Raw genomic sequence first — 25,803 nt, forward strand, 5'->3', positions numbered from 1 at the left:
TTAAGATTGAAGTGTGGACAGCACTAGGGAAAGTATCAATAATACATTTTTACAATCCATGTAAGCAAATATCCTTAATGGAGCTGAATAATATTTGGAGGAAAGATGAAGGTATAGGAATATGGTGTGGGGATTTTAATGCATATAGTGTGGTGTGGGGTAGTATGAACACAGACACAAATGGAATGGTGGTGGAAGATTATATGGAAGATAATTCACTAGTATGCTTAAACGATGGTAGGGGAACAAGATTTAATATTAGAAAACAAGAAAAATCATGTTTAGATTTAACAATAGTGTCAGCTGCAATATCTGTTAAATGTCAATGGAAGGTAATAGAGCAGTCAACAGTAGGGAGTGACCATTTTCCAATTATATGTACAATAGGATTAGAAATGCAAAGGAGTATATTGATAAAACAAAATAGATAGAAATTTGAGAAAGCTGATTGGGGAAAATATAATCAAATATGTGAAGAAAAAGTAAAGAACTATACTACAGAAGATGACATTGACAAATGTACAGAGGAATTAAGTTCAATTTTAATCACAACTGCAGAAGAATGTTTACCGAAAACTAATGGGAATAGTAAAAAGAAGGTTGTGCCTTGGTGGAATAACGAATGTAAAAACTCAATAAAAAGTAGAAATAAAGCATTTAGAAAGTTAAAAAGAACTTTGACACCAGAAGCTGTAATAGAATATCGAAGGGAGAGAGCAAAGGCAAGAAGAACAATTAAAGCAAAAAAGAAATATTGGAGGGAGTATTGTGCATCTATTGGAAAGGAAACACAATTAGGAGAAGTATATGGAGTATGTTAAAAAAGATGATTGGAGTTTATAAAACTAGAAATATACCAGTACTATCAGGAGAAGGGAAAACGGCTTTTACAGAAAAGGAGAAGGCAGAGTTACTAGTTAATACCTTTCAGAAAGCTTAAAGAAAACCTCAGTGAGAATTATAGAAAGAAAAGAAGAGAAATTTTGACTCAACATGAAGACATTCATAGTAAAAGACAAAAAGGAGAGGGAGCATTAGAGGATGAGTTTAAAATGTGGGAACTTAAGCGAGTTTTGAATAAGAAAACATACAGCACCTGGACGAGATGGAATTTATTACATTATGCTTAAGCAAGCAAATGATAAAATACTTAAACTTGTATTAGAGTTGTATAATAAAATTTGGACAGATGGTAGATTACCAAGGTCTTGGAAGCATGCTATAATACGCATAGCTAAACCAGGGAAAGATGCTTCGATAGCAGGGAACTACAGACAAATTGCTCTTACATCAAACCTGTGCAAACTAATGGAGAAAATGATTGTAAATAGGCTTAATTATATATATGACATTAAAGAAATTTTAGCACCATATCAATACAGTTTCAGAAAAGGTCGATCAACATTATGCATTAGTAAAATTGGAAACAGATGTAAAAAAGCTATAGCAGTTAAAGAGGGATTGGTAGCAATTTATTTTGATATGGAAAAAGCATATAAGCTCTGGAAAGAGGGATTACTAACTAAAATGAAGACAATTGGTATTGAAGTTTATTGTTTAATTGGGTATTAAGTTTTTTTATTTAATAGAAAAATTCAAGTCCAAGTGGGTAAGTTTCACAAATTGTGAACATAGAAAACGTAACACCACAGGGAAGTGTGATCAGTCCCATACTTTTTAACATTATGATTAATGATATTTTTAAAAATGTTGCTCCAGGAATTAATATAGCATTATATGCAGATGATGGAATAATGTGGAAAATAGGAAGGAATATTTAATATGGATTAAATTCAAGAAGCTATAAATATAGTAGAGAAATGGTCATTAGATTGGGGTATCAAATTTTCAACATCAAAAACATGTTATCAAATTTTTACAAAGAAGAAAATAACAGGGAATAAACAGCTTACATTATATGAATTATGGTTAGAGAAAGTAGAAAATTTTAAGAAGGATTATGGTTTGATCAAAAGTTAACATGGAAGAATCATATAGATTATATATTAAAGAAATGTGGAAAGATAGTAAATTTAATGAGAGCAGTGTCAAGACAAGACTGGGGTGCTGACAAACAGTCGTTAAAAGGAAATTATGATGGAATTATGCGATCTAATGGATGCATAGTATATGAATCAGCATCGTCAACATTATTAAAGAAACTAGACATTATGCAAACTAAAGTGTTAAGAATTATTTTAGGGGCAGTGAAAACAACATCTATAGCTGCTCTTCAAATAGAGACAGCAGAAACACCACCCTATATTAGAACACAAAAATTGGCTATGGCTTATTGAATAAATCTACAATGACAAAGTGAGAATCATCCTGTAAGAAATGTTTTGAGTGATTTTTGGAAATTTAAAAATACACAAGGGAAGCGCTTTGCCTGGAAAATTAAAGAATGGGTAAATGAGAGTGGTCTTGATATATTATCATTTGCATCATTAAATATAATGTCATCAATTCCACCATGGTTACTTGATCAATCAAAAGTAGATTTAAAATTACATGAAAACAAAAGAGAGATGGGAGAAGCTGTTAACATAATCACATATGTCAAGAACTACATTAATAATGCATATTACTCATATCTACAAATATATACAGATGGTTCAAAGAGTATGGAATCAGGAAGGACAGGAGTGGCATTCTATGTCTCAGAGCTTGAAGTGAGGAAGGCTGGAAGGATATCAGATGGAACTTCTGTATACACAGCTGAGATGGTTGCAATATTTTGATGGCATTAGAGTGGACATATGAAACCAGACCTGATAAGGCTCTAATATGTTCTGATTGTTCTGATTCAATGGCTGTCTTGATGAGTTTAAAATCAATGGAATCAAAAAGAAATGACATCCTAACAGAAATCATGATCAAGTTTAATAGTCTAACACAGATGGGAGTAATTCATCTAATGTGGGTACCAGCACATGTTGGAATTCAGGGCAATGAGGAGGCAGATAAAATAGCTGAAGAATCTCTATAACAAAATGAACAAATTAGACACATTTCACTAAGCAGAGCCGAAGGGAAAAGCTCAATCCTAGAAGCATGTAATAGGAAATGGCAGAAAGTTTGGGAGTCCAATAAAACTGGTAGACATTATCATAAGATCCAAAAAACAATAAGGAAAAGCAAAACCTCGCATAACCTTAGTCGAAGAGAACAAGTTATTTTAACATGTTTAAGAACAGGAGAAACACATTTAAATCAAACATTATACATAATGGGGAAACATGAGACATCATGTCAAACAGAGGAGACAGTGGAACATGTTTTAAAAAGGTGCAAAGCATATAAAAATGAAAGAAGAAATCTTAAAGAGGAATTACATAGTTTAGGATACCAGGATTTCACAATAAAAGGTTTATTAAAATATGGTTTAGATTTAGGGAGACAAATAAAGGCAGTAATAAGATTCATTAAAAATAGTGGATTATACAATAGAATTTAGGAAACCAGTTCAATCTCTTCACACTCCATCACAGTAGGTGGCGATATGCACCTTTAAAGTTGGTTCGCAACTCGCCATAAAACCAATTCCAGGGGTTTCATTACCACGACGTAAAATGGTGCATGGCTCGGTCGGTGTTTGGGAAACGCCCGGGGGGGCCAAGATGGCATCGCGCTAAGCAGATGCGAATGCACCTCGTGAGAAAAAAAAGCCGATAAAGGGTCAAATTATGTCCATTTGGTGGAATGTGTAATGATATTAATCAACTGCAGAGGCTGATGTGAATCCACCTTTAAATATTTAATGGGCAAGAAACGTACTAAAAGGAACCTGCATACCTCGTGGAATCTGGAAGAACGCCTGTCGAATGATTCATTAGACAAAAACATGGATGAATCCGAACACCTGGACTCTTCACTTGTTGCACATGATTACGATAAGAACTTTAACGATCCTTTATTTGCAACTCCCAGCAAAAGTCCACCGGGAAAGAAGAAAAAAGAGAGTGATTCAAAGCAAGATTCTGTTATTCAAAAGATTACTCAGATTGAGAGTTCCATTGAAATCACTACAGCTGCGGTGAACTCTTTATCTGACACTGTTAACCGACTTTTGTCAGATGTTGCCTCTCACGGTGAAAAGATCGGTAAGGCTGAATCATCAATACACCACATGCAACAGGAAAATACTTCTCTAAAGCTAAGAGTTGATGACTTGGAAAGATATAGTCGAAGATGGTGTTTGAAATTACTCGGGGTGAAAGAACGCGAAGAGGAAAACATTAGAACGACAGCTATTGGTCATCTGGCAAGGGTGGTCCCGCAGATCAAGGACAAATTGGAGGATGCTGTGGATGTGGTTCATCGTGTAGGCAAACAACGATCAGATGGTTCATCGCGTCATATCATTATACGGTTCGCGACAAGGAGACACCGTGACATAATTTGGATGGAAGCCAAAAGCTCCATATACCTCAGAGAGAATGGCCTACACATCAAAGAATTCCTTTCCAAATCAGACATTGAAAGTCGGAATAAACTCTGGCCTCTCGTCCAGGCGGCTCGAAAAGAAGGGAAGAAAGCCCGCTTTAGCGGTCCCTTTGCTGTCATTAACAACAAGAGAATCACTGCTAATCCAGCCGAATAAGCTACAGCCTACTTGAAATGACACTCCATTCTAATTGCACTGCAGGTTCGAATGTTTAAGCATATAATTGCCAGGTTTAAAATGTTGCCATTATTACAAGGGCTAATCGACCCATTTGACGTTCAGTTAATTCTTGTATACTTATAGTAGCAGTTCCTAGCTAAGTTGTTAACGTATTTTGAGTTTTCATTTTCTTAGCTTTTCTATAGCTATCTAGCTCAATATTATCGTTATTTTATTTGTGTTGTTTATTCATTCATTGCATAACTTATGGACAAATTTAATTCTTTAAAAGTTATCTCTTTAAATGTGCGGGGCTTAAGAGACATTACCAAACGAAAAGGTATATTTCTGTTTTGTAGACGTTATAATGCTGATTTTATTTTTTTACAAGAGACACATTCTTCAGACGATGACACAAAATTTTGGAAAGCACAATGGGGTGATAGAATATTCTTCAGTCATGGATCAAATAAATCTGCTGGGGTTCTTATATTAATTCATAAGTTTAAAGGAGAAATTATTAATTCCAAATCTTCTACTAATGGTAGATGGATTATACTGACTGTTAAATCAGAAAATACCATATTCATCATCTGCAATATTTATGGATTTAATTGTCATACCGCGAATAGTTCGTTTTTTATTAATATTTCTGGTATATTAGAGAATATGCTTAGGACAACTCCAAATGCCAAGTTAATAATTGCTGGTGATTTTAATGAAGTTCCTGATAATGTTATGGATAGATTTCCACAGAAAACACAACATTGCTTTCAAAGTGGTAATATTATCGATGCACTATGTAAAAAACTTTGTTTAGTAGACTCATGGCGTTACTTTAATAGCAATGTACATGAGTATACATGGAGTAATGCTTCCAAAACCTTGGAATCAAGAATTGATTTATTTCTCATTTCATCTGATTTATTACAATATATTCAGGACATCTCTCATCACTATGTCCCTTTTACAGATCACCTTATGATTAACATGTCTCTACAGACAGCTCGTAACTTAAATAGCCTTCGTGGGTACTGGAAACTTAACAACACACTTTTAGAAGATAATATTTTTATAAGAAATATTGAGGCTCTTGCCACTGATATATTTAATTCAGAGATGGGAAGCTTTGTCTCTAAATGGGAACTATTTAAATTTAAATCCAGACATTTAGCTATCAAAAGAAGTAAGGAAATAAAATAGGCCAAAGACCATATGGAATCAGAATTGTTGGACAAAATTGATAATCTTTGGAAAGCACAGGCTCTTTCCCCGACTCAGGAGAGTGAACTATTTTCTTTACAAACAAAACTTGATGATCTATATACTAATAAGGTGAATGGGGCTTTTGTACGTTCAAGAGCTCAATGGATAGAAAAAGGAGAGAGAAATACAGCTTATTTCTTTGCCCTTGAAAAAAGAAATTTTAAAAGAAAATCTTTATCTGCATTGCGCATTAATAATATATTATGTGAGGACCCTAAAATAGTTTCAGACTATGTTAGCACTTTTTATGAAAAACTGTACCAATCAGATCTAAATTTGGATGTAGGTAACTCGTTTACTAGCAATATAGAAAATTATATTCCTGTAATAAATGATGACTTTAAAAATATATGTGATTCTGATCTTAAGAGAACAGAATTGCAATTAGCTCTCCGACATTTAAAAAAAGGCAAGAGTCCAGGGCCTGATGGACTTTCATGTGAATTTTACCAACAATTCTGGTATATTTTAGAAGAGCCAATTTTATTAATGTTTAATGAATGTATTAAAAAAAAGGAATTAACCACAACTATGAAACAAGGCTTAATCTTCCTAATCCCTAAACCAGATAAGGATTCTTTAGAGATTGATAATTGGAGACCCATTACCCTGTTGAATATAGACTACAAATTAATTGCATTGGTATATGCCAAAAGATTAAAATCAGGGCTAAACCAAATTATACATGAATCTCAAACGGGCTTTATGAAAAACAGACATATCAGTCACAATATCTTTTTTTATTTTTGATCTCCTTGACTATTCGGACCAAATTGATTCAGGGGCTCTAATATTGTTTTTAGACTTCTGTAAAGCCTTCGATACAATTGAACATGGCTTTTTCTTCATTCACTGAAAGTATTTGGATTTGGTAACAATTTCATTGATATTATAGAAATGTTTTATAAAAATATTAATAGTTCTATCATTTTAAATAAAGGAACCTCCAAAAGATTTGAAATTTGTCGTGGTGTACGTCAAGGCTGTCCAATCTCACCTTTTTTGTTCCTATTAGTTGCTGAGCTACTTTCTATTCAAATTCGAAATAATCAAAATATTAAGGGGTTAAAGATATTTGATAGAGAAATCAAACTTTCACAATTGTCAGATGATACAGCGTTGTTTCTGAAAGATAAATACCAAATTAAAACAGCCCTAGAATGTATTTCCAAATTCACAAAATCGTCTGGTCTAAAATTAAATTTTCACAAATGCGAAGTCTTATTTATACATAATTCTATGGACTTATTTATTGAAAATATTCCTGTTAAAGACTCTGTGAAATACCTTGGAATCTTTATTTCTAAAAATAATACTGCTTGTGAACAACTTAATTTTGTGTCAAAAATTCAGAAAACTAAATTTATTTTAAATAATTGGCTGCAAAGAGATCTTACAATTTTTGGAAGAGTTTTACTATCCAAAGCTGAAGGCCTATCTAGACTTGTTTATCCTGCTCTTTCTATGCATGTTAGTGATGACATTTCCAAAAATATTAACAAATCCTTCTTAGATTTTATATGGAAAAATAAACCACATAAATTAAAAAAGGACGTTATATCAGGTAAAAGAGTAGAAGGTGGCTTAGAGATGATAGATTTTTTTGATATTAACAATACATTTAAACTTAATTGGTTAAGAAATTGTCTAAAATATGAAAACTCGATGTGGTTCTTTATACCTCAATTTATCTTTCAGAAGCTTGGAGGGCTGTCTTTTCTCCTGAGATGCAATTATCTTCCTGGAAAATTGCCACTTAAATTGTCCAAATTTCACCAGCAAGTATTATTGGCTTGGAAAATTTGTTTTCAGCATAACTTTTCTCCTCATAAAGTCCTCTTATGGAATAATTATCTCATTACCTCTAGAAACAAATCTTTATTTTTACATAAATGGTATCAAAGAAACATATATTTTGTTACAGATTTGTTCTATGATAATGGAAACATACTATCTTATGAGGATTTTATGAGGATACATAACTTTCCAATTCCTTTTAAAGAATTTCACCAAGTGGTTAAGGCTATTCCAGCTGGCTTAATACAACTAATTAATAATCACCTTTCTTATGCACTCTAAAAAAAAATTCCGTAAAAAAACGGTAAAATGTACTGGCAGCTCATTACACAAATATTTTACCGTAAATTAAAAACGGAAAACTTCTGTTAATTGACAGTGTGTCCACATTAAAAAAACTAAAAAATATCCGTTTTTTGACGGTTAAACTACTGTAAAATAACGAACCATTTTATAGTAATTTAAGGGTTTTTCTATATAAAAAAACGGTTATTTTCTGTGTTTTTAAGGGTATACCAACAGTAAAAAAGCAGAACTATTTTGTGTTTTAATAGTATACCTACTGTAAAAAAACAGACAGATTCTGTGTTTTAATAGTATACCTACTGTAAAAAAACAGACAGATTCTGTGTTTTAATAGTATACCTACTGTAAAAAAACAGACAGATTCTGTGTTTTAATAGTATACCTACTGTAAAAAAACAGACAGATTCTGTGTTTTAATAGTATACCTACTGTAAAAAAACAGACAGATTCTGTGTTTTAATAGTATACCTACTGTAAAAAAAGACAGATTCTGTGTTTTAATAGTATACCTACTGTAAAAAAACAGACAGATTCTGTGTTTTAATAGTATACCTACTGTAAAAAAACAGACAGATTCTGTGTTTTAATAGTATACCTACTGTAAAAAAACAGACAGATTCTGTGTTTTAATAGTATACCTACTGTAAAAAAACAGACAGATTCTGTGTTTTAATAGTATACCTACTGTAAAAAAAGACAGATTCTGTGTTTTAATAGTATACCTACTGTAAAAAAACAGACAGATTCTGTGTTTTAATAGTATACCTACTGTAAAAAAACAGACAGATTCTGTGTTTTAATAGTATACCTACTGTAAAAAAACAGACAGATTCTGTGTTTTAATTGTATACCTACTGTAAAAAGAGGACTTTTTTGTTTTTTAATAGTATATATACAGTGAAAAAATGAACAGATTCTTTGTTTTAATGGGATACCTACTGTAAAAAAAATATTATTTTACTAATTTAATGCTCTTCAAGCAGCATAGAAATAGCAGTTGGTAAGGATAAACCTATACATATGGGAAATACACTACTAATGGTTTACCATAGTAAAACAAAACATGTATTCCATACTGTATGTGTAGAGAAGCAGTAAATAGTTTGTTAACTGTGAACTTACAATGATTAGTACAAAAACAACTTTGCAATTAAAACAGATTCTTTAATGAATACAAATCATTTGAATTCCAAATAGCAAGTTATACACACAATAAATACATATTGATATGTGAATCACACAGTGAGAAGTCTTGGCAAATAATCTCAAAGCAAATTAGTTTTAAATGTTAGCTTTAAGATAATTGAGGACAAGTGGGCAAATTACAAGTACTTTACATTAAGAAACCAGGTTAACTGCAAGATGGCAGGAAACAGACGATACAACTGGGTCTTCTTCCGCTCCAATACTGATACTTCAATGGCTGTAAAAAAAACAAAAAAAAAACAAAAACATTACTAATGACATTTCACTTACAACTGGGGTAATTCCTTGCATGTCAATAGTTTACACAAATGAAAGTTTTATCATCATCTTCATGTCTCACTCTTGTCATTTCAAGCCTGTCTGACTGACATACTTCAACAGAACAAAATAGGAGAAATAGGAGCAACATTCTTTAAAATATGATATTTTGTGTTTTGCAGAGGAAACAAAGTCATACAGGTTTAAAATGTCAAGAGAGTAGGTAAATTATGAATGATCAATTATTCAGTTTTGGGTGAGAAATCACTTTAAGATTTTTCAAAATAAAGTGTAGGTACTTTTGACAATATTCGGAACAATAATGCAAGAGAGAAACAGTAATATAAACAAACTATGCTGGTAACACTATAATAACTACGGGCTATGATTCATTTATGAAGCATTAGCAAATAGTGAATTCATTATCTGTTAAGCATTAACTCTACATTAATAGATGTTAGCAGTTGGTTATAAATACAGCTGCAAAATTTGCTACAGCTACAGTTTAATAATTGTGTTATCAAACTTAAATGATTGATTTTACATTACTATTTATAGATAAAAAAAAAAAAAAAAAAATATATATATATATATATATATATATATATATATATATATATATATATATAATATTATATTTAATATTGCATTATTTACAAAATTTCTTCCAGTTGTGGCCTAATCTAAAGTGAGGATTATTTATGATTTATAAATCCTTATAAACGACAGTTAAACCTTGCTGAATAGCAGGAGTGCCAAAATATAACATAAAACTGGATAAAACAACAATAAAATAATTTAATGATATATTACGATGCAACATTTCAGTGTTATTTAGCTATGTTTAAACTGTACAGTAATTTTATTTTAGATAAGATTTATTTTTCATTTAATACAATAAAATGAATTTCATTTTTAGAATATAACTGAATCTTTAATTGTGATTTATAAGGGGATTTACAAAGCATAAACAATCCTCACTTTAGGCTACAAAACTGGATGAAGTTAACAAAAGCACTTATTAAAATAAGTATTGTATATACTTTATATACTTATTTTTTATACAAGTATAACAATTACTATTCATTCATGTATTTTCCTTCAGCTTAGTGTGTGCTCACACTATGTATAGTTGCCTTGAACCAGGCCGAAGCACTCTTGTCCTCCCTCCCGTCTCCCCTGACGTCCCGCACTCACATTGCATTCGAGCCTGAGCACTCTTACATCATCGATGATGCGCTGTTTAGTTTAGGAAGTGCTCTCAGCACGGAGGAGAATTCTTTAGTTATATTGTTTTAGTCGTTTGGGATGCAGTAACACGCTGTCAAGAATTTCACCGAACAGATCAGCCACTTTTGATGTTAATAAACAATCATAAACTCCTTGTGCTGCAGGAATAGGAGGTTTGCTAAAGGCGCAGCTGTGGTGCAGTAAGGGGTTTGCGTTCATTGAACAGTAATAGTGGTTAATTTATCCAAATCAAAGTCCCTTGCAAACTGTCATAGATTAAAGACACAAACCCCTCACTGCACAACAGCTGCACCTTTAGCAAACCTCCTAGTACCTGCAGCACGTTGACTTTGATTGTTTATGAGCGTCAAAAGTGGCTGATCTGTTCGGTGAAATATTTGACTGCGTGTCACTGCATATTGAACAACTAAAACGATATAACAATATAAAGAAATCTCCACTGTGCTGAGTGAGAGCACTTGTTAAACTGAACAGTGCGTTATTGATGATGTAAGCATGCTCAGGCTCGAATGCAATGTGAGTGCGGGTCGTCGGGGGAGACAAGCACGCTTCCAGTTTCAAGGCAACTGTGCATAGCATGAGTACGCCCTTGGAAACACCCATACACACATTTACAAACACACTCATACATAACAGCCAATTAAGTTAATCAATTTCCCTATAGCTTATGTCTTTGGACTGTGGGGGAAACCGGAGCACCCGGAGGTCTTCTTGCTGTGAGGCAACAGTGCTAGCCACTGAGCCACTGTGCTGCCCAACTATTACTATATGCCTGAATAATAAGATATATAAATGTTAGTTTAAATAGTTTATTAACCATTTACTTACACATTCTGAATGATTAGAAAAAAAATACACCAACTATTCTTAAATTACTGGTTTGTAAATAATGCTATACTAAATTTAGTAATGAAAAATTAATCATTAACAAAATATAAAAACAAAATCATTAAGCACATTATAGATGTGCTTATAAGTCAAGATTACAGCATTTGCAGCTGTAGTTATAAACTGTATACTAAGGTCTGTTAATGTAGAGTTAAAGCTTAACAGAACTTTTTGCTAATGCTTAATAAATTAATCAATAGTGTTTAGTTATTATAAAGTATTACCGGTTTGCTTAATTACCTTTAAATCTTCCAAGGATTCTGAAAGTCTTTCTGGTCTGACAGGAATCGAAGGAGTTTAGATGGTATGTTTCTGCTTGGTGCACTTTTTTCTGCTATGGACCTACATTCTGGATAGTTACTCAGCATGCTCCTGTTGTAAATACAACAAACATGTATCAACTTACTTGTCTTATAAAAATGAAATAAACTTAAAAATGTAAAAACAGACCTTCATATAAACTCCAGAGTCAGGGCTGCTTCCTTAGGCTACATAATGTTTAGCACATAAGAGACTAAACATGTAGCTCACCACAATTAGGGGACAGCTCAATGATCTTGTTATTGTGACTGTGGACTCTTCTTCTGAAAAAAAGAAAAGAAAAGTGAGTTGTGTGTTGGGTCTGGTACACGTCCACATGGAAAGAACCTATATAAACATATGGTTTAATATAGGTTTTGATTTAGGTTTTTGAAATATGTGACAAATATAAAATTGGCTGTTTTCCTATATTACATGTACATATATGGGTACACATATGCACACCTATATGGTAAATTATTAATATTATTAATAATATTATAAATATTATAATTATTATGTAAAATTATTCAAATACATGTCTGCTACATAATTTAAAAGAAATTAAAAAATATATATTTACTTAATCAAATATTACAAGAAATAATTATAGTGCAAGAACAAAAATAAGGCAAAAAAAAAAACAATAAAGGAAAGAAAAAAAATGTAAAAAAATTATAAACCATTTTGTTTTACATTTCTTTCTTTTCCACTATCTTTATACAAGAAAGAATTGACCTTGAAAATGTTTCAGGAAAACGTGTAGACATCATAGCTTTCCATCTCCTCTCACTTATTTGCCATAGTTAAATTCCATAACATGCCAATAACATGTAATACAAAATTCAAGTGGCACATACTAAGTTTTTCGCATTTTTTAAGTTAGTTCTTACCCAGAGAGCAAACCTACGTTAAATTAACATTGAATAAATGTTAAAACATCAATCAAACTATCATTGAAACAACGTTAAAAAGTCACCACTGATTTTTAGGCAGTTTTCCACCCTGAAATAATGGTAATTCTATGATAATAAATAGACAAAACTGTCCCAAAATCAGCATTTATTCAACCAAAATTAAATCTTATTTTTTTACAATGAACCCAACATTAAATAAAATGTTAAATCAACCACACTATCATACAATTAATGTTGAAATTTAAAGTAGATTTTTAGCCAGTTTTGCATCCTGAAATAAAGTTATTACAATGACGCTAAATAGATTAAACGGTCACAAAATCAGCATGAAGGCCTGGCTCACCATCAAGATGCCCACATTGAAATTGTCTCTCTCATCATCAGGTGGCTAAGAGAGAAAAGAAAAGAGATTCAGCAGTGGACCAGTTATTTCCTTATCATTTTAAACAGACATTACCAAAATAAAGAACTTGTAACATTTCAAATGATGCAAAAATAAATAATAATAATAAATAACTGCTTGGTTCATTTAACAGATTACAGTAGCAGGTTAAAAAACCCAGATAAAACACCCACATCAACCCAGTACTTTTTAGTTTGAATACATGTTAACAAAATTCAAAACTTACTGAAGCAAAATGTGTTCATGTAAACACTTAGTAAAAATATAGGTACAAGTAATTGGTTTGCCAAATAATAAAAATAAAAGCATCAATATCAAACAAAAACCCTGACCATTTTACCTCTTAAACTTGGAAGTTTACTGTCATCCCCTGTATTAGGTACAGATGGTCCAGCACAACTGCCTGAGTTCTGAAAGAGCAAAGACATTCTTGGTAAAATGACAATAGATGCAATGCTAAATATAAATCATTTTTTATTTTAATTTTTTGTATTATTTATAAAAATGCAGTACTGACCAGTCAGCATCAATTTTTACACCAACACACCTACAACAAAAATAACACTCATTCAGTTTGAAACATGCAGCACATAGTCTACTTTTATACTTTACAAACTTTGTGGATAATAAAAAAAAATGAAAACATTTAAAACCCCAGCTGTATTTTATTTCATTTGTCCATATTAATTCAAATTCAGTTTGGATTGAATGTAAGATTTAAGATTTTTATTTAGATTGCTGTGAAAATGTACCTGTACCTTGTACTTATAACCAAAATTACAGAACCTGGAAATCAACAAAGCAAAATATCAGTGAACCTTATATGTACAAAACACTTAAAACCAAACAGAAAAAACGCTGAACATTTTACCTCTTAAACTTCAAAGTTTACCGTCATCTCCTGTATAAGGTACAGAGGGTCCAGCACAACTGCCTGAGTTCTGAAAGAGCAAACACATTCTTGGTAAAATTATAATAGATGCAATGCTAAATATAAATCATTGTTTATTTTTTTGGTTAAAAAATGCAGTACTAACCAGTCAGCATCACTTTTTACACCAACACACCTACAACAAAAATAACACTCATTCAGTTTGAAACATGCAGCACGTAGTCTACTTTTAAACTTTAAACTTTGTAAATAACAAAAAAATGAAAACATTTAAAATCCCAGGTGTATTTTATTTCATTTGTCCATATTAATTCAAATTCAGTTTGGATTGAATGTAAGATTTAAGATTTTAATTTAGATTGCTGTGAAAATGTACCTGTACCTTGTACTTATAACTAAAATGACAACATAAACATAAAGCAAATCTTATATCATATATCAGTGAACCTTATATCTACAAAACACTCAAAATCAAACAGAAAAACCCTGAACATTTTACCTCTTAAACTTGAAAGTTTACAGTCATCTCCTGTATAAGGTACAGAGGGTCCAGCACAACTGCCTGAGTTCTGAAAGAGCAAACACATTCTTGGTAAAATGACAATAGATGCAATGCTAAATATAAATCATTATTGTTATGGTTAAAAATGCAGTAACCAGTCAGCATCAATTTTTACACCAACACACCTACAACAAAAATAACACTTATTCAGTTTGAGACAGTCTACATTTAGACTTCACAAACGTTGTGAATAATAAAAAAATGAAAACATTTAAAATCCCAGGTGTATTTTATTTCATTTGTCCGTATTAATTCAAATTCAGTTTGGATTGAATCTAAGAATTTACCTGTAACATGTACTTATAACCAAAATGAAAGAACCTGAAAGTCAACAAAGCAAAATATCAGTGAACCTTATTTGTGCAAATAAAACTCACTTAAAATCTACATAAAAAGATTTCATTTGCGATAACACCATGTGTAGTTCACTCTATTATCAAGGTTTCATTAAAATAAAACTCCTGATCTCCTAATAGTAAAGAAAGTATTGTTTGCTATAATGAATCGAACTGACAATTAGTTTGAAGAATTTTAAGACTGTGGAAGAACAACTCATCTTTATATCTTCATATTAGCTGCCCTTGAGGTTCTTAAAAGTGAATAAATAAATATCAATGACAGTTCAACTCGACTACAACAAACATTTAATTGTGTGCTTTAAGGTACACGTTGTATTTGAGGCCGAAAACGCATGACAGTGTAAACACTATAAATACTTTTAAATGTCACACACGTACTGTATCACTCTGTTATCTCTGTACACACAAACACGCGTCGCGAAATGCGGAAGTTTTTTTTCGTTCCATTTGGCGAGCGTTGTTAAATTCCATAACACTCTCATCAGTTCTTGCTTCTTATTTGCGTCTATTACCCCAGTTTGTCACGCGGGATGAATGAAATGTTCATGAGTTAAAGTGAAACTGCCGAACTGCAGTTAAAGTCAGGCATCCTGCTGATTTGATTCATAAGGGCACTTGTTTGTCAGACGGCTCACCGGTCAGGTATACATCCGCGCTAAAATATCAAAGTATGAAAGTCACCCAGCTCCCAACCCAACGTTGAGAATAGATTAACGGCGATATATTTTTTTTTTACCGCGCGATAAGTCTCGCGTTAACGCAGCACGTTAATGCTGATAACGGCCCACCACTAATAAAAACTTTACGAGTGTGTATTTCCCCTCATACCGAGTTACAAATGCCTCCAATTCACGCGAGTCTAACTTATAACTTACTTAAAAACCAGCAAAGCTGTTCCACTGAATCTCGGTCACACAGCCTTAATACGTCGGTCAAACTAAAGCTAACATTTGATAACGTCAGTAAAAATATGAAATTAGTCATTAATATGCAAACAAACACAGACGGTCAGGTGTTACGAGCGTTTGAAACACGTTAACGTTAGTGTTCATTAAAGGTAACGTATATCAACCAAACTACACAGTGACACAAACTTTGAATGCTATCCCTTGTTCAATGCACTGTACAAAGAAAACATTTATATTTCTATAAAATAATTAACATACCTTTTACACTCTTACAGACAAACTGACGTTTACCGTTAATCCAGTCAGGTGCAGAGGGAGTGAGTGGGTGATTGGACGTCACGCCACTTCCCGCGCACGGCAGTTTAGAAAAATACGGACAAACAACTGTAAATGAACAGATATCATATTTACTGATGAGAAAAACGTATAAAAAGGTAAAAAATCATTAGGTAAATGCTTGTTTAAATTACATTTAACCACTCATAGCTCAGTTTGATCTTAATGAAATAAAGTCTGATCTTATTAACAATATTAAACGTAATTCACTGCTGTACTTTCCATGGGCGCTTCATAAAAGACAAAAATCATTTTAAATAACGATAAAAAGGTAATAAAGCAGTCTTTTAACTAAAATATTGTTATATGTTTTATTAATCGTACTTACCAGGGAAAAAACAGAGGAAGAAATATGTCCCGGTGTCCATCAAAGGCATGCACTAAATTCCAGGGGTTTCAGTACAGCGTAACCGCTACTACGTCATCGGGTGGGCGTGGCCTATATGTGAATTTGCATAGGTCACGGATCATGCGCAGATTGTGAAAACAGCCGTTTGATATACCTGTACGTAATCGCAGGGGTTTTGTGTCCAATGCCTTTTATATGCAGTACAAAATAGCTGTCCTGATCGCAGGTGTTTCATATGAAGTCAGTGTATGTTATATTAAACAAATGAACTTAAGATACCTCTCAGATTACATTAATACTGTTATAACTTAAGATACCTGTCTCGATCCCAGGGCTTTTGTGTCAAATACTTTATATCATATACGGTAACATCAGATACCTGTCCTGATGCCAGGTGTTTCATGTATGATCACTTTTATATACAGTAACATCAGATACCTGTCCTGATGCCAGGTGTTTCATGTATGATCACTTTTATATACATTAACATCAGATACCTGTCCTGATCCCAGGTGTTGTATGATCACTTTTATATACAGTAAAATCAGATACCTGTCCTGATCCCAGGTGTTTCATGTATGATCACTTTTATATACAGTAACATCAGATACCTGTCCTGATCTCAGGGGTTTCATGTATGATCACTTTTATATTAGTTAACATCAGATACCTGTCCTGATCTCAGTTGTTTTGTGTATGATGACTTTAAATAAAAATAAATATGAGTTATGTTAATTAACTAAGATCGAAAAAGAAAAATTAACCACGATTTATTACAGTAATTGTGGTATTTATTTGTTTAAACATGACTGAATACCATATTTTAAACTACAAAAACACGGTTAATCTTACCACAACCATTATTATTTGGTTTAAAATGGAAGTACAAAAGCCCAGAAAAACGGAGTAAAACGAGGTCAGCTGTTTTTGCTAATGAAATCTTTAAAATATAACATTATAAAAACAAAAAATAACCTGTATGATTGTTTTTTCTTTCGTTATCAACCGCGGTGGGTTCTTTATCCATAAACATCCTGTTTGAAATGACCGCGCTAAAAAAGAACCTGTACTGCGCATGATCGGTGACCTCTCAGTATTGTTTTTTTAAGGGGGCGTTTCCCAAACTTTTTTTTTTTATTATAGTTTTGAAACATTACATAAAGTAAAAATACAATAATTCAGATATATAATATCCATAAACATTACTATAGTTACAAGATCCAAAAATGATGAATTAATATATAACAGAAAAAAATTTAATAAAAAGTTTCAAAAGAAAAAAAATAAAATTAATAAATAAAACAAAAAAAAAATACAAATATTACAAAATACTTCTATACATATAAACTAAAATAATAACTTAGGATACAATCATCGACTACAGCGGGTGATCAGAACTAGAAAAAAATTCCTTCATGAAAACTAACATTAAATCATTCTTTTTGTTTTTAATTTGCATTAGAGACTTTTTCAGATTTTCCATTTCTAATAAAAAAATATTACATTTTGGTACACATTTCGCAAATTTCTGTTTATGTATAAAATATTTACCTTGTAAAATGTAGAAGTTAACAACATACTCGAATGTTCTTTTTGTGTGTGAAAAAGTGCAAATCACATCTTTTAAAGATAGCCTGTAATTAACATTTCTTTGCCCAAGTAACACGTCACTAACATCATTCCAAAATTTACGAGAGGCATCACAGTTATAGAAAAGATGATCGAGATAAGTCTTCCTCATGTATATTACAAAATGTGCAAGTACTCTCAATATCCATGAATTTAGATAAAGTTGCTTTGCAAGGATACATTTTGTGAAGTATTTTAAAGTGCACTTCTTTAACCTTATTTAAAAGGCAAAATTTAAAGGGTATTGACCAGGTAGCTTTCCAATTAATATTAATAATTTTTTCATTCCAATAATATTTCCCTCTAGGGGATATTTTGTGTTTAGATTGAAAGACTTGTCTAATTTTTTTATTATTATATGATGGAGAAAGTATGTCAACACCGTCAATTTTTAATTCTGGGAGTATCTTTTTAACGCCTCCACACTGTAAAAAAAATCTGTAAAATAACAGTTAAATGACTGTATATTTTAACAGATTTTTTCCGTATACACGTATTACGGGTGTTTTTCCGTTTATATACATTTTCGAATTGCATTGTGGGAAGGGGATCGCAGCTCAGACAGCGTTTGATGGACGGCAGGCACTTTTTTCCAGGGGTTTCAGTACAGCGTAACCGCTACTACGTCATCGGGTGGGCGTGGCCTATCTGTGAATTTGCATAGGTCACGGATCATGCGCAGATTGTGAAAACAGCCGTTTGATTCAGATACCTGTACGTATTCGCAGGGGTTTCATGTGAAGTACGTGTATGTTATTTTAAACAAATTAACTTAAGATACCTCTCAGATTACATTAATACTGTTATAACTTAAGATACCTGTCCCGATCCCACGGCTTTTGTGTCAAATACTTTATATATCATATACAGTAGCATCAGATACCTGTCCTGATGCCAGGGGTTTCATGTATAATTACTTTTATATTAGTTAACATCAGATACCTGTCCTGATCCCAGGTGTTTCATGTATGATCACTTTTATATTATATACATTAACATCAGATACCTGTCCTGATCTCAGGGGTTTCATGTATGATCACTTTTATATTAGTTAACATCAGATACCTGTCCTGATCCCAGTTGTTTTGTGTATGATGACTTTAAATAAAAATAGAAAATAAATATGAGTTATGTTAATTAACTAAGATCGAGTAAGAAAAATTAACCACGATTTATTACAGAAAATGTGGTATTTATTTGTTTAAACATGACTGAACACCATATTTTAAACTACAAAAACACGGTTAATCTTACCACAACCATTATTATTTGGTTTAAAATGGAAGTACAAAAGCCCAGAGACAGAAAAACGGAGTAAAACGAGGTCAGCCGGTTTTGCTAATGAAATCTTTAAATTATAAGATTATAAAAACAAAAAAATAACCTGTATGATTGTTTTTTTCCCTCGTTATCCACCGCGGTAAGTTCTTTATCCATAATCATCCTGTTTGAAATGACCGCGCTAAAAAAGAACCTGTACTGCGCATGATCGGTGACCTCTCAGTATTGTTTTTTTTTTTTAAGGGGGCGTTTCCCAAACACCGACCGAGCCACGCCCATTTTACGTCGTGGTAATGAAACCCCTGGAATTTAGTGCATGCCAGAAGGGAACAGTCGTCAGTTGCTTCTAAATCATGTGACTAGTGACAGTAAAGTTCATTCAAGACACGACAGCGCTATGGGCATCACACGAAAGTACATTGCGAACCTGAAGGATTTGCCTACGAGAGGTAAATGAATAAAACATTTAAAAATTAAAGCAATAATAATTGTTTTGTTAATGCGATTGCTTGTGCGGTAATTATATGTCCTTGATGCAATTTGTGTCATCTTTCACAGTACAGGATGAAAACGATTGTACCTCTGAACCCTTCACAAAACCAAGGCTGTGTTGTAAAATGGTAAGTTTTTATTGTGAAATGTTTGCTCAGGTTTCAGATTCTCAAAACATAAAATCACAGAAAAAGTATGTTAACATTATATTGAAACATCTGTTTTTATTTTTTAAAAACAACCAACCAAAGGGTTATAAGATCAGAAAAATATCAATCTGTAAACATTGTTTTATTTTAAATGAGGGAAATAAACATGCGTTATTGATGTGACCAAAAACTCTGCAAGTTTACAGTATACAACCTACTTTGTAGAAATTCTGTGAATTAAACTGCACAACCCAAAAAGAAACAATGCTAATCAAAAGATAAGAGTTTCTCTCTATAGAACAAAAATTATTGATTTCAATTTATTTTAGTTTGCATTTATGAGGGAAAGGCTTTTTTTATGGATATGACTTAAGTGAAATTATTATTATTGTGTGACCTTGGGAATTAAATATAATTGTTTTAAAAATACTCAAAAATGTCTCTCAGTGTTTTCAAAGTAAAATACTGCCTTACACAAACAATGTAGAAATGATTTCGCTATATTAGTGAAAACTAGTTGTTTTTTTTATGGCATGTTGACTTTTGTAAGAAATTGGTTGTTTATTTTACACTTTTCATAACGTGTAAAATAAAAACTTGTAGGTATTATATAAGTAATATTTGAAGGATTAGTTCAGTCAATATTAGTTATTAGATGAAATCAAAGTAACTCACCTACAATTGCATACACTTAAAAAACAGTTACAAATCAGATGATAAAACATAGTGATAAAACATAGTGATCAGATGATAAAACTAAGTATCATACAAAATATGATACTTAGTAGTTGAGGATGTTCAGGTATAAGAACATAGCATGTCTGGCATGGCCAATCAATTTGTTCATCTACAAAAACACTGTAACTTAGACATGTTGTTTTCATTCTCTAAAAACCCTTGTTTCTTTGTATAAAAATGATTCTGCAGTGAAATGGAGTGAACAAACACTGCCTCACACTGTCAACAGTTTGACATGAAGATGATAGATCCTTTCATAATAATTTGTCCATCATCACTAGAAACAACTTAATTCATTAGTCAACTAAGTCTTGATCAATTCTAATGGACATAAGGTGCTTCTAGTACAACTGACATAAAAAATGTATTTGCAGCCATTCAGTTACATTCATTGTAGCAAGTTTCTGTTCTTGATTGCACTATGATGTTTTATGGGAAAAATCATAAAATGTTAAAATTATAAATAGTCCAATAAAATGATACAATTTTGGTAAATTAGTTTCAGCAATACCTTTTGGCCTAACAAGTTACAAATATGATTTCTTAAATCATGGCCTCTTTAAAATGCTTAAAATAAAATGCAGTAGAGTTAGAGAGATGGGGAATGGTAGCAGAATAAAAGTATTTTGTAGGAAAATAAGTGTACAATACATTGCTGTTTTGTTGATTTAGTTAATCTGTTTTTTAACCCATGACATCATTTTTCAGTCAACTATTGAATATCAACATCCTTAAACGTTCTTTGATTTTCTAACAGGTTAACAAGATAAGGAACACTTTAGTGTCAACAGAAACATTTCTACAGGTATACCATTATTCATATTCTGAAACGGCCTACAAATGAACTCTGTTTTGAAGATCATTGATTGACAGGCCAATTCATAATTTGTGGTAATGTCTTTGTTTCCACACAGAAAGAAAATATCACCTTGGACACATATAAGCGTATCATAAGAGACCTGGTAATACATCTGGACAGAGTCACAACAAAGGTAGATTGTTCATTGTTATGGTTGCTAAGCTTTTTTTTTTTTTTTTTTTTTTTTTTTTAATTACAACTGACAAACACAAGGTCTACATGAAAAGAACTTGGTATGAATAATTCTATATAGACATTGTGGTGAGATGTGCGTGACAATTCCCAGATAGTAAACTGATGCTCTGTTCTGTTTTGCTCCCACTAGTCAGACATGAACCCATATAGACTAATGCATCAGTAAACTAATTCTGACATGGATTTCAAATAGATGTTAGAATGTTTGTTTTGTTGTATCCATTGTGAATATGAGTGTACACCAAATATTTCCATTCTTATGTAAGACTATCTGTCTGGACATGCCTATTAGGGTTGGGCCGATAGACAATGCCATGGCCGAGAGACACCATGATGCTGAGTCGGCATTACGATCCTCCCCCTTGCCCCCGTAGCCTATGACGACGATGCTATCGTCCATCGCTATGTTTCATATTAGACATCGTACGATGCCAAATTGGTCAACATTCCCCAACTCTAATGTCTATGTGATGATTGTGATAACATTTTTCCTGTATGAGTAACACTTTTGTTTTTTATTTCAGGTTTTTGTAAATTCCCTACCTTACAATGTGATGGATGACCTGGGGTTGCAAGAATGTGAAGCTTTTGTTCTCAGGTGGTCTGAAGAGCTTAGGAAATTACAATCCGAATACAGAAACCACTTAGACCAGGTAAATTAGTGTTAAAGTAGTGTAAAAATTGGCTTTTTTCTGGAAACTCCATCTTAGCTTTCATTGGCCAAGGCCACCTGACTGACATGTGTTATTGCATGTATTTTGTTCCTTGTTCCTCAAGCAGAACCTGAATGTCAATTAAACAGTCTATTTTATGGCTGTCTAAACAACACAGTTTAGTTAGTGGGCGAGATGTGATTAACAGACCTTTATCAGGAACTCTCTATTTAAGGTTATTTTCACAAGAACTCAAAATGACATGATGAAACTTTCCATGGAAGAAACTTGACATCAGCCCTGCCTTGAACTTGATTTGCCTATGAGTATGTCTGCATTCCCCCCCCAGGAAATGAACAAGACCATCATAATAAGCTAGGGAGATTTATATCTATTATTTCCTTGAGAGGTTGAATAGCTCATGATTTATTTTTAAGCGTTATTTATAGGTATTTTCATGTTGATGTTAGCCAGAAACTGCTGGGGAACCCCATAAAGAACCATTAGCAAACATTCAAACCTAATGCAAATAACAGGGTTTGAACAGTCATGGGATTTTTTTTTAAACTTGGTGAACTATTTGTCATGTTTTATTTGTCATTTCGGCAAATGAGTGAATTCCAGTTCTTCAAGTGATTTAGGTCTAGCATTTGTTTTCAGTCATTCCTACCATGTTTCTAATATTTAGTGTAAATTATGCTTAAGGGTAGGGTTAGTTGTATTACTTGCTTTCTTTTCTTGGCCAATGACATGCTCTCATGTTATTTCTATCTTACAGTGTTGTGTAAGCATTCTCTAAATTAATTTTATATAGATCTATATAAAAAGTATACTTCATAGATTGACATTTTATTATATGCTGTAATTAGCATTTTTTCTTATTTACATGAAACAGTAGTTCATAAATATTTACCAAAAAGTCTTGGAAAAGTCATGGAATTTTAGTTGTAAATATGTGTATGAACTAGGGCGGCACAATATATCGTTTTAGCATTGATTTGCAATGTGTCGGTTCGCAATAGTCACATCGCAAGATATACAATGATATGGATTTAGGCTGACCAGAAATGACAGGTCAAAACACATGACATTTGTGGAGATCCAAATTTAAGCACAATAAAGTAAACGTTCATCATCTGCATGTGTTTTTAAGGCCTATGACTATGTGAGCATTTTAAAAGTGTAAAGCATTTTAATAGTGCAGCCCTAGTATGAACCTTAAAAAAAATAGCATATTGCAATTGCATATTGCAAAAATGTATTGCACACACAACAAAAAGTTGATGTTTAAATCTTGCTATCTCATCAGATTTCCAATATTAAGAGATTGAGTTGGAGTCTGGATGTATGTCTAAAAACCAGAGAAGACCAAATTCAGAAAGTTCAGAAAGAATTTCAGTGGTTTATTAATATTTTGAAGTCCCTTCCAAAGGTAAGTAATAATAAACGAATATATATGTTTATACAGTATCCAACGTAATTTTAAGCTCTTGCATATGAAAGTGTGTTTTTCATCCTAGTTGATTTCTCTTTTTCTTTAGTCTTCAGTGTGTCAAGACGGATTTGCTAGAATTGAGTTGTTGAATCTCTACAGACAGTGGAAGAAAGGCCAGCTTATCAGTATGCTTCCTATCATGGACTTTATCATGAAGACACTACTTAAGGAAAAGGTATTATAATGTAGACATATTTTTTACAGATGTTTCTTATGTATTACTTTAGCATTTTATATGCAGATTGGTTTGTCAAAATATGTATAATACCTTAATCAGTCAACATTAAGGCTAAAAAATAGTTCCGCAGCCCTGTTTTGCCATTTTTAACCTGAACATTGATATAGATTTAGACAAAAAAGGAGACTTTCCTATAAGATTTGATTTCCATTTTAAAGACAAAAAAACAAACAAACCTTGAACTACATTGGGAATTAAGCTATTAAGCAGCCAATATTATTTATCTGTGTATAACATTTGTTTTATATGGTTTTAGGATTCAATTTTGAAAAGGAAGCTTCAACCTAAATCAGCTTAAGTGGAAAAAGGTGGGTCTTTTTTCTTTTTCATTTAAAAACATATGTGTTGCATTTACTTTCGACTATGTGGGTAGTGTTTTGCAAGCTCACAGAACTCTGTCCATTTACAAGAAATGTAAACTGAAATTATTCCTTCATACAGAAAGAGAAACATTTCATCAGATGCAAAGAGAAATGACTGGGTATTGGCTTGCCTGGAGTAAACTCACACTGGAATTGTGAAAGGAAAGGCTGAAAGAAGCACTATAGTGCATATACAACAAAGCTGGGTAGTAAGAAAGGCTAATATAAATTGGTTTACAGTTCATCTATATATTCAAAAAGGAAAGTGTGTTTCAGTCTTTTTAATTTAACAAATTATCATTTTTTGGAGCTTTGGCATTGCCGCCTTTTTGAATATATAATTTGCACTTTTTGTGTTTTGGCTAAGCACCCAGTAAAGAGTGATGTGCATCATTTTGTACAGTTTTTCTCTCCAACTCTGTCTCTACACCAAAGTATGACAAGGATTAAATGTCTTCTTTTCTGACTGCATTTCTGCCATCACAACTGATTCAAACTTTTTGCATGCTTTGTTTAATGTAAATAAAGACACTAACAGAAGACATCTGCAACACCGTCAAAACCACACCCGAGGCAAAATGTTTTTCATTAAGAACTTTTGTTTCCGACACATCTTACATTGAGTATAGACATTTTTTGTATCATACTTGCTGGACATTTATGGGTTTGCGTATACTTGTTAAATTATGTATTTATTTATGTAGTACATGTTTCTGCTGTGTAACGTACTTGACTGAATAAAAAAAATTGAAATTAAGGAGACCGGTGAAAAGTTATAAACTCTCTGTGACGTCATCGACTTTCGCTTTAAGATTTAAAGGGCTAGCATTGCACTAGACCCCCGTAAGTGGTTTCGTTTGATAGTATAGAATCTACATTTTATGCACATATGCATCACTTTGGTTTTTATTCTACTGTACAAACGTTATTTACACTTAAATACACAGTATTTTGGATACCCGAGCTGGGGATTGAACATTGGTTTGTTTTTATATTTTTCTTATGACACATGTACAAGTTATAGCTCAAATTAAAGCTCTTTCCGGTGCTTATATGGTTCTAGCATTTTACTGAATTATATTCAAATATCAAACAGTTGCTGAATGAA

The 25,803-nt window shown here is 32.4% G+C and overlaps 2 protein-coding genes and 1 long non-coding RNA gene across 14 annotated transcripts in view; 1 reads left to right on the top strand and 2 right to left on the bottom strand.

The window, feature by feature from the left end:
• The window catches only part of piga (phosphatidylinositol glycan anchor biosynthesis, class A), a 46,462-nt gene extending 26,774 nt beyond the window's left edge, over nucleotides 1-19,688 (bottom strand). The window contains exon 1 of the mRNA XM_087267132.1: nucleotides 19,618-19,688. The gene's annotated coding sequence lies outside the window, so the exon portion shown is untranslated. The remainder of the gene's footprint in view (nucleotides 1-19,617) is intronic.
• Nucleotides 1-25,452, top strand: zgc:113314. Of its 2 annotated transcripts, NM_001033753.1 has the most exon segments (11): nucleotides 1-11; nucleotides 1,389-1,393; nucleotides 19,828-19,963; nucleotides 20,073-20,134; nucleotides 21,651-21,698; nucleotides 21,808-21,885; nucleotides 22,472-22,600; nucleotides 23,910-24,032; nucleotides 24,142-24,270; nucleotides 24,590-24,641; nucleotides 24,775-25,442. In NM_001033753.1, coding segments are annotated over 8 exon segments (663 nt in total). In that variant the 5' UTR covers nucleotides 1-11; nucleotides 1,389-1,393; nucleotides 19,828-19,911; the 3' UTR covers nucleotides 24,632-24,641; nucleotides 24,775-25,442.
• On the bottom strand, nucleotides 9,119-16,644 carry LOC147835331 (uncharacterized). 11 transcript variants are annotated; one of them, XR_015499550.1, is made up of 14 exons: nucleotides 16,584-16,644; nucleotides 16,178-16,303; nucleotides 14,940-14,973; nucleotides 14,748-14,777; nucleotides 14,590-14,659; nucleotides 14,236-14,265; nucleotides 14,070-14,139; nucleotides 13,957-13,984; nucleotides 13,716-13,745; nucleotides 13,539-13,608; nucleotides 13,139-13,183; nucleotides 12,029-12,159; nucleotides 11,819-11,950; nucleotides 9,119-9,398 (listed from the first exon to the last, which is right to left on the bottom strand). It is a non-coding gene; the product is annotated as an uncharacterized LOC147835331 (long non-coding RNA). The 11 variants fall into 11 exon arrangements; XR_015499548.1 differs by having other exon boundaries at nucleotides 12,029-12,162; XR_015499552.1 differs by having other exon boundaries at nucleotides 13,951-13,984.
• Nucleotides 25,453-25,803: the final 351 nt, after the last annotated feature.

Source organism: Danio rerio, chromosome 9 (genome assembly GCF_052040795.2).
Source record: "Danio rerio strain M-AB ecotype USA chromosome 9, GRCz13ab, whole genome shotgun sequence".
Taxonomy (NCBI): domain Eukaryota; kingdom Metazoa; phylum Chordata; class Actinopteri; order Cypriniformes; family Danionidae; genus Danio; species Danio rerio.

Excerpts from the sequence above, each read along its gene's own strand:
- zgc:113314 (XM_087267020.1), top strand. Across the intron at positions 21,886-22,471 it reads TGGACAGAGTCACAACAAAG|GTTTTTGTAAATTCCCTACC; the intron begins GTAGATTGTTCA and ends TTTTTATTTCAG. Across the intron at positions 24,033-24,141 it reads TTTTGAAGTCCCTTCCAAAG|TCTTCAGTGTGTCAAGACGG; the intron begins GTAAGTAATAAT and ends CTTTTTCTTTAG.